Below are 7,141 nucleotides of genomic sequence, written 5' to 3'. Positions count from 1 at the left end.
AGCTGCACCGAGTTACACAGACTCATAGATATCTGTTCCCTAAATGTCCTGATTTTCTTTCAGCAAGATCCATGAATTATTCCCTGGGAAATCTGTGAGAATTACAAAAAATGCCCCATCATCTGGACCCACACCAAAAGTTAATGGGTTCTTTTCTGACATATACTACATCCTTCCGCCAAGTTTCATGGTAATTCCTCCAGTAGCTTTTTGCATAATCCTGGTAACTAACAAACAAACAAATGCTGATGAAAACATAAGCTCCCTGGCAGAGTTAATTAATATGCTGTATGGAATTGCTGCACAGCGAGTGGTATTCATACTGTAACAGTTTCATAGTAATAAGCAATCTGTAGTGCTCACCAACTGTTTTTATATTTCCTTTGTGCCGTGCATCATGGGAAAATAGTCCATCAACAGCACAAACCAACTTTGTCGAGTGAACTTCATTGAGTCACTATGAATAGTTCACAACCTTCCTATAACATGTATGTAGTATGAAACTGACATATGGGATTCTACTATGCTCATGGATGCTTGAATGATGTCATGATTCTTTTACCTCTTTCAGGAGTGTGCCAGTCCATCACCATCCATATGAAGTACAGAGTGGAGAGTGGCCACAGCGAGGTAAACATAAGATACACGAACAAGATATAACAAGCCACTCCTGCGGTTTGGATGTGATTGACAGTTTGAGAAGGCATACGTTAGGGTCACAAGAGATTAAATGAGCTCAGATACAAGTTGAATAAACAGATGAGATAATGTAGTATCTTGTCATACAAGTGCATTAAGGGTTAGTGCGGTGGGATCTTACCTACGACAAGAAAGGTCATTACGGCGTTCAGAGTACTTAAAACCTCTATAAACACCTTCCACCGACATTTTACTTCAGTCATTCCTGCAACCTGAACGCCACAACATCAGTTCAGCAATTAAAAACACTTAAAACTGCACTTTTTACTAAAAGACAAAGGTTATTTTCTCTAATTGAATAATGTAATTTATGATAGATGTCTTTATAGAGATCAGATTGCACGAGTTAGCTGGATTCCAACTTGTGCTCTAATCTGCCTTTAGGGAATACATAGATTTGAAGACTTGCAGGCCTGATCAAATGACTTACTTATGAACTAGCCCACAGGAAAACCTATGGCAGTGGGGTTTTTAATTTGCTCACATATAAAAAATGCATCAGTGGTGCTAGCAGCACCACAAAACACATTTGGCTGAAAATCTTTAAAACAACATGAAAAGCTTATGGTCACACTGCTGAAAATAGAACAGAGTACTTTACCTTATTAAAGAGTTTAGTCCCAAGTAAATTTGTATGGATGCAGATTCACCAGCTCAGACAACCTCAACATGCAAGATGCACTTTGACCAGATCATGTAAAGCTGCTGATAACAAATCCACTCCCCCAATACACACTAGCAAGCACTGTCACAGATAAACAAGGAAACATTTACAGTTAAATACTTAAGAGTTGGATTCTTTATTAATCTACTGTATTACTGTAACTTCATCTCTGCGTGAAGTCACGTAACTTTTTCCTGTTTTCATTAAGTCACTCGACTGCGCTAAGGTAATCCACCATCTGGTTTCCTCTCGCAAAGTCTGAGTTTGAGTTTCTCTTCTACCTTAAATATTTAAACAGAAATAGTAAATATTGTTCTTGCTTATTAAGTCTGAACGCTTCTACGTGCTTCCCTGAGTTAAGCTGCCATTAGTGAAGCACAGCACTTCCTGCAAAAGTTTCACAATAGAAGTCTTTTTAAGTGCAGGCATTGTGTCCCTTGAGGAAGTGTTGAGCTAAAACAGCGCAAAATAACACGGCAAACTGGATCATATCAGGAAACAGGAAAGCTTTGCATTTTTTCAGATGACTTTGTAAGCTCATGGTAGATTGACTACATTTATGAAACACTTTTCAGGTTTTGTTGACTACTCAAAGTGCTTTACAGTACAAGTCACATTCATACTGCACTTCTATACGCAGCGCTTTTCTCTATCACACACTGCCAACCATTTGAGGGTTCAGTATCTTCTGCGTAAACCTGCTAACTAACAAACAAACAAACGCAGAGGAAAACATAAACTCCACGGTGTGGAGGTAATAAACAAGAAATTGATTCACAGAGTAGACATTTGCAATAATGTCACTATAACACAGTATCCCCATTCAGCACCATGGACAGCTCCTCTGATCCCCAAATCACACAGGGAGCTTAAGTCCAGATCAGCTTCTGTTACACCAACTTTTCTTCTCTCTTTTCATAGTCTCTCTTTCATTCAATTCTTTCATCACTTTCTTAGAAGTATAGAAATCTATAGTGAGCCATATTCTATTTAGTTAGCGAGTGTGATGCTGTTTATGGGTGTTGCTCCAGGACGGGTTTGGACAAACCTTAGGTTAACTGTATTTTTAAAACCACACTTTTATTTATTTTTTAAAATAGTGCAACAGTGGCAGAAGATGATTGAGGAGAAGCTTAGTCCTTTGTTCAGTTTAAAGGAAATTCTGTCTGAGGATGAGGCGGGGAAGATGGGCCGCAAGGATCCAGAGGAGGAGGTGGAGAAGTTTGTGTTGGCCAACACGCAAGAGCTGGGGAAGGACAAATGGCTGTGTCCACTGAGTGGCAAGAAATTTAAGGTGAGTGCTTGTTAAGTAAAGATATCAGAACTGTTTGTGTCACAGAGAAGTTGGGATGTGATTTAGATCTTCTATTGTTCCAAATGTTTTGATGATTTCACTCGACTATTAGAGGAGTTGTACATTACCTGTGTTACTGCATTGACATTCTCTGTTTTGTTGCTTGATTCTTATTGTGCATTTCAAATGAATTACCAGGGCCCAGAGTTTGTGCGGAAGCACATCCTGAACAAACATGGGGACAAAATTGAAGAAGTGAAAAAAGAGGTAGTGTTCTTTAACAACTTCCTGATGGATGCCAAGAGACCAGCGCTACCAGAGATGAAAATTCCTCCTCTTCCAACTCCAGGTCAAGGTCGACACATTGTCTATCTAATAAAACTTTAAATAAAAGAGTGTAGATCTTCAACATAAACTGAATACATGAATCTGTGCACTGTGGCACAGCAGAACTTCAACAATAAAATTGTGTTTTGTCCAAAATTGTATTTTTTTATTTCTCTGGTTGTTTTTGTCCGACAGGTTTGCTTTCTCCCAACATGCCATTTCCTCCTCAAGGTCTTCAGGGTCCAGGGGGCTTTGGACAACCTCGTCCACCACTGATGGGATATGGAGGTACGTTCTCTGACTGCACTGTTTGTTTTGTAATCAGCGGGAGTGTGTTTGTCAGTCAGACCAAAATGTAGTTTTCATTGACTCCTTTGTTTCAGCTGGTGGACCTCATTATCCCCCTAACCAATACGGAGGTGGCAGAGGCAACTATGATAACTTCCGCGGTCAAGGTGGCTACCTGGGAAAGCCACGCAACATTAGGTGAGACAACTGTACGTGTGATCTTTACTTTGCTATGAGCTGTCTTTATCTTCTGGTTTTGGAGAGTTTTGAACCTCCATTTTTTTATGATCATTTCTATACCTCTGTCTTTTGTTTCTCTCCTCCATGCTCTGTAAACCATCTCAGAATGTCCAGAGGTGACCCACGCAACATCATTGAATATCGCGACCTGGACCCACCAGATGATATGGATTTCTTTTAGAAGGTTCTCTTGGTCCTGTCAGTCTCGATCGTTACCAGTGTTGTGCTCTGCTTGCTTTTCGTAGTGATTAGATTATTTCTTTACTTAAATTGCATTTTGTAATTACTGTGCAAATTGAGATTGCTTCTGCTGTAAACTGCTTCCTCAATAAAAGTATGCTCTAACTACATTGATATCTATCAAATGATTTATCAAGTAAATTGTAATTTTTGGAACATTACGCAGATGAAAGCAACAAAAGGATTTAGAAAAGCAGCTGAAACCCACCACGAAATTCATCTCAGACCCCTGATATCCTTCTGTGCGCATGTCTACATTTAATTTAAGATGTTTGCACAAAACAATTTGTTTTTGCTGTGATAGAAAACACAATAATTTACTTAAAATTAGGTGTGTTTTTGTGTCCAGATATGGTGAAGCACATTTTCATTGTGGCCTCATGTTCCCAGACTCTCAACCCTCCTGGTAAAGGAGTTGAGGAAGGTGTGAGGAATGGTTGCCCTCTGCTGGTCAAACAGTTGAATTACCAATGTTGACGTCTGCTAAACATTTAATTTGACATCTCCGGACAGTGCACACTAGTAAATTATAGAAGTTTTGCACTAGTGCAAGAGCAATTATGATCTGTTGAAGGAAAATAACACAACTTCTGCCTCTTGCTCTACAGACTGGGACAATATAATACAAATACAGCCTAAAGCAGCATCATGAACCAGTTCTGAAGATGGCCCTTTATCATACCTTTATAAATCACAGGTAAAAAAACGAAAAATAATAACACCACAGTTTCAGTCTTGTTTTGATTATCTTGTAAAATTCCTGGATCCACACCCTGGTCCAGATCCACAGCAATATTACATGGTTGCTTCCCTGACCCATACCAATCACATCCCTCCAGTTTTGTGGTAATCAGTCCAGTAGTTTTAAACTTGCTTACAAACAAACCAACCAAGAGGATAAAACACAACCTCTTTGGCGGACATAACCATGAAAACAGAGAAGCATGCAAACACAGGCCACATTTCATAATGTAATATATAATCAATTATTTCAAATATAACATGACAAGACGTCCGTATTTTCTGTTTTGTGAATGGATCGTTCCCGTCATAAAGAGCATCACATCTTTATGTATTGTTTTATAAGGCACATTTGTTCTTAACTTTTAAATTCAGGTAGAACTTACAGTACGAAGACAGGTACTTCCTGTCATCAGATCAAAGCAGAAAATAAAAACACAGCTACCCAGTTCATGTGGCAATTCAAATGTCTAAATGATCCGCAGCTTGTGACTCTCAGGGAGGCCATAGCTGACCTTGTGTTCGTGGAATAACTTGCACAGGGCCTCGATGTAAATTCTGTGATAGTGGTCGACTTCCTCCTTGGTAGGTGCGACCCGCTTAGGGACTGGGATGGGGCTTCCCACTGGAAGAGACAGTTTGAGAGTGAAATGGACAGCACAGCAAAAAAGCTTATCTACAGAATACAGAAATACTCACCCACAGTGGTGACTGGAATCCTGTAAGGCAGGATCACAAAGTGCTCACCGGCAAATAGACATGGGGCAAAACCCAGAATGTTTTTAAACAGGTCCTGTAGCCTGCGACTTAGACTTCGCTCCGAGAAAATCACCTGCTTGAAGAGTTCATTCTCCCCAAAGGCGTAAACAGGCACCAGATCCGCCCTGGGAGAGATCATCAGAGATTAAAGCCGAGTGTGAAGCAGCGGTCTGCTGGTTACATGTGAGTTCAATAATACCTGCTGATAAGTGTGATTTCTTTTGTGTTTTTGAGTGTGCTCACCCAAACTCCAGGGCCACCCTGACAAATCCCTTTCTCTGCTTCAGAAGCACTGTGTTAATTCCAGGAGTGGAGGCCAGGGACTCAGCAGCGCCCCCTATCACAATCACCACTGCATTTCCCTTGCCACTCTTCGTAAGAAGGTGGGTAAGGCTCTGTTTGCTGACTGGACAAAGGCCTGATCAGGAAAAAGTAAGAGAGTAACATCAGTTTGCTTCAGCTGGAGACTGTGGTTCTGTTTCATGGCAAGAAAAATTTAAACAGGAAGATGCTATAAAATGCTCAGTTGTAAAATTAAAATCATGTTTGATTTGATCAAGACAACAGTAAACTGTGTTTTTGCTTTTTCTCTACTACATATACTATTGTAGCTGCATAATGCATCAATAACCTAATGGTCCAGTGCCAGAATCAGCCTCTATCAGATTTGACCTCATATAAACTGCTTATCGGACAAAGAGAGTTCAGCCCTTTTGCTGAACGCGTTATAAATACCTGCGCTCATTATGTAATCCCTAAAGAATGGTATCCTGAAGAGCCCGGACAGTACAGCCAGGGTCGGTCGAATCCCAGGAAACGCCTCCAAGATTCCGCAGCTATCTGTGCCGAAGCAGGTGAACGCTCCAGCGCCCATGATGCCATGTGGATGGTAGCCCAAGATGTAGTTTTTGTTCGGATTCAACTCGGCTGTCTTCACCAACTGAGCAAAAAATTAGGCACAGGAGGATTAATAGAGTCAATCTTTGATATTAACAATAAATCCAAGCCCAGTTTCACTGTAGATTTATTCTCTCACGGAAAATGAGATTTTAAACGGTTTAGTCGTTCTTGCAGATTTGATGAAAGTGTGTTAGTGAAGGTGCTTCGTAAAAAAGATGTCTTGCTCTTTGATGTGTTGCCATATCGTTAAATATTCTTGAATAAAGAATCACTGCAGATAATGTCAGATCTTTAGGTTCCCTTTGTTTAACATTGGATACATTGAATCACTGCCACATCATCCATTTGTTCAAACTGGTTCAGGTGATTAAAGAGTCAAAGTGAAACTTACTTTGACGGGGAAAAAGTCTCTGACATGCTCCCACATTTTCCACTTCCTCATAAATGTTGTCCTCCTGCCCCCTGATGGAGATGTTACAAATCTTAGAGACTCTTGATTTTCATACCACTTCCTGCACTAACTATACAGATTATACATTATATCATATTCTTATTGCTGTAGTGCACTCTCTTTGCAGTTAGTATGCATAAAATCAGCATAAGCTGTGTCCCAGTTCCACACACCACGTCTTATTCCAAGCAGGTTTTGACTATTTCTTATGATGACACTGGAAAAGTGACACATGATTTTTTTTATTGCATATTTTTAATAGACACCATTCTCTCGCACTGCATGGACAGCAACAGCCCCAAGAACAGCTCAACAAAAAAAGCAATAAAACCATAGATTTCTTAAGAAATTTATGTGACAGCACCATGCACCATAAAGATGATCATATCCTGTTAGTATAAAAAGACTGAGAATGTGTATTTCTTCTACATTAATTAAAAAACTTTACTATAAAGACTGGCACAATATACTATATTTAACTAGAACTGCCCTCAGTATATCACATACGTCTGTCAAGGTCCAACAGTCCAATTCAATC

At 39.9% G+C, this 7,141-nt stretch overlaps 2 protein-coding genes across 4 annotated transcripts in view; one reads left to right on the top strand and one right to left on the bottom strand.

Moving 5' to 3' along the window:
* Nucleotides 1-2,432: 2,432 nt before the first annotated feature.
* Nucleotides 2,433-3,862, top strand: LOC124854871 (serrate RNA effector molecule homolog). Of its 3 annotated transcripts, none has more exons than XM_047343522.1 (5): nt 2,433-2,657; nt 2,856-3,012; nt 3,180-3,272; nt 3,368-3,470; nt 3,618-3,862. In XM_047343522.1, exons 1-5 carry the CDS (start codon nt 2,481-2,483, stop codon nt 3,691-3,693), a joined length of 606 nt encoding a protein of 201 aa, XP_047199478.1. In that variant the 5' UTR covers nt 2,433-2,480; the 3' UTR covers nt 3,694-3,862. The 3 variants fall into 3 exon arrangements, with proteins under 3 accessions (XP_047199478.1, XP_047199479.1, XP_047199480.1); XM_047343523.1 differs by having other exon boundaries at nt 2,434-2,657; nt 2,856-3,006; XM_047343524.1 differs by having other exon boundaries at nt 2,434-2,657; nt 3,368-3,481.
* Nucleotides 3,863-4,844: 982 nt separating this feature from the next.
* LOC118122513 (diacylglycerol O-acyltransferase 2) overlaps nt 4,845-7,141 on the bottom strand; it is a 3,592-nt gene continuing 1,295 nt past the window's right edge. Inside the window, exons 3-7 of the mRNA XM_047343566.1 lie at nt 6,544-6,614; nt 5,988-6,192; nt 5,496-5,670; nt 5,193-5,377; nt 4,845-5,118 (exon numbers count right to left, since the gene is read on the bottom strand). Of these exons, the coding sequence (XP_047199522.1) occupies nt 4,964-5,118; nt 5,193-5,377; nt 5,496-5,670; nt 5,988-6,192; nt 6,544-6,614 (791 nt within the window). The 3' untranslated portion in view covers nt 4,845-4,963. The remainder of the gene's footprint in view (nt 5,119-5,192; nt 5,378-5,495; nt 5,671-5,987; nt 6,193-6,543; nt 6,615-7,141) is intronic.

The sequence above is a fragment of the Hippoglossus stenolepis genome, chromosome 15 (genome assembly GCF_022539355.2).
Source record: "Hippoglossus stenolepis isolate QCI-W04-F060 chromosome 15, HSTE1.2, whole genome shotgun sequence".
Taxonomy (NCBI): Eukaryota; Metazoa; Chordata; class Actinopteri; order Pleuronectiformes; family Pleuronectidae; genus Hippoglossus; species Hippoglossus stenolepis.
This window is presented reverse-complemented; position numbering and strand designations above follow the sequence as displayed.

What these genes read in the sequence shown, in the direction of transcription:
- LOC124854871 (XM_047343522.1), top strand. Translation starts at nt 2,481, where the DNA reads ATGATTGAGGAGAAGCTTAGTCCTTTGTTCAGTTTAAAGGAAATTCTG. An exon ending in TGAGTGGCAAGAAATTTAAG is followed by an intron (nt 2,658 to 2,855) that starts GTGAGTGCTTGT and finishes ATGAATTACCAG; the next exon opens with GGCCCAGAGTTTGTGCGGAA. An exon ending in ACCACTGATGGGATATGGAG is followed by an intron (nt 3,273 to 3,367) that starts GTACGTTCTCTG and finishes CCTTTGTTTCAG; the next exon opens with CTGGTGGACCTCATTATCCC.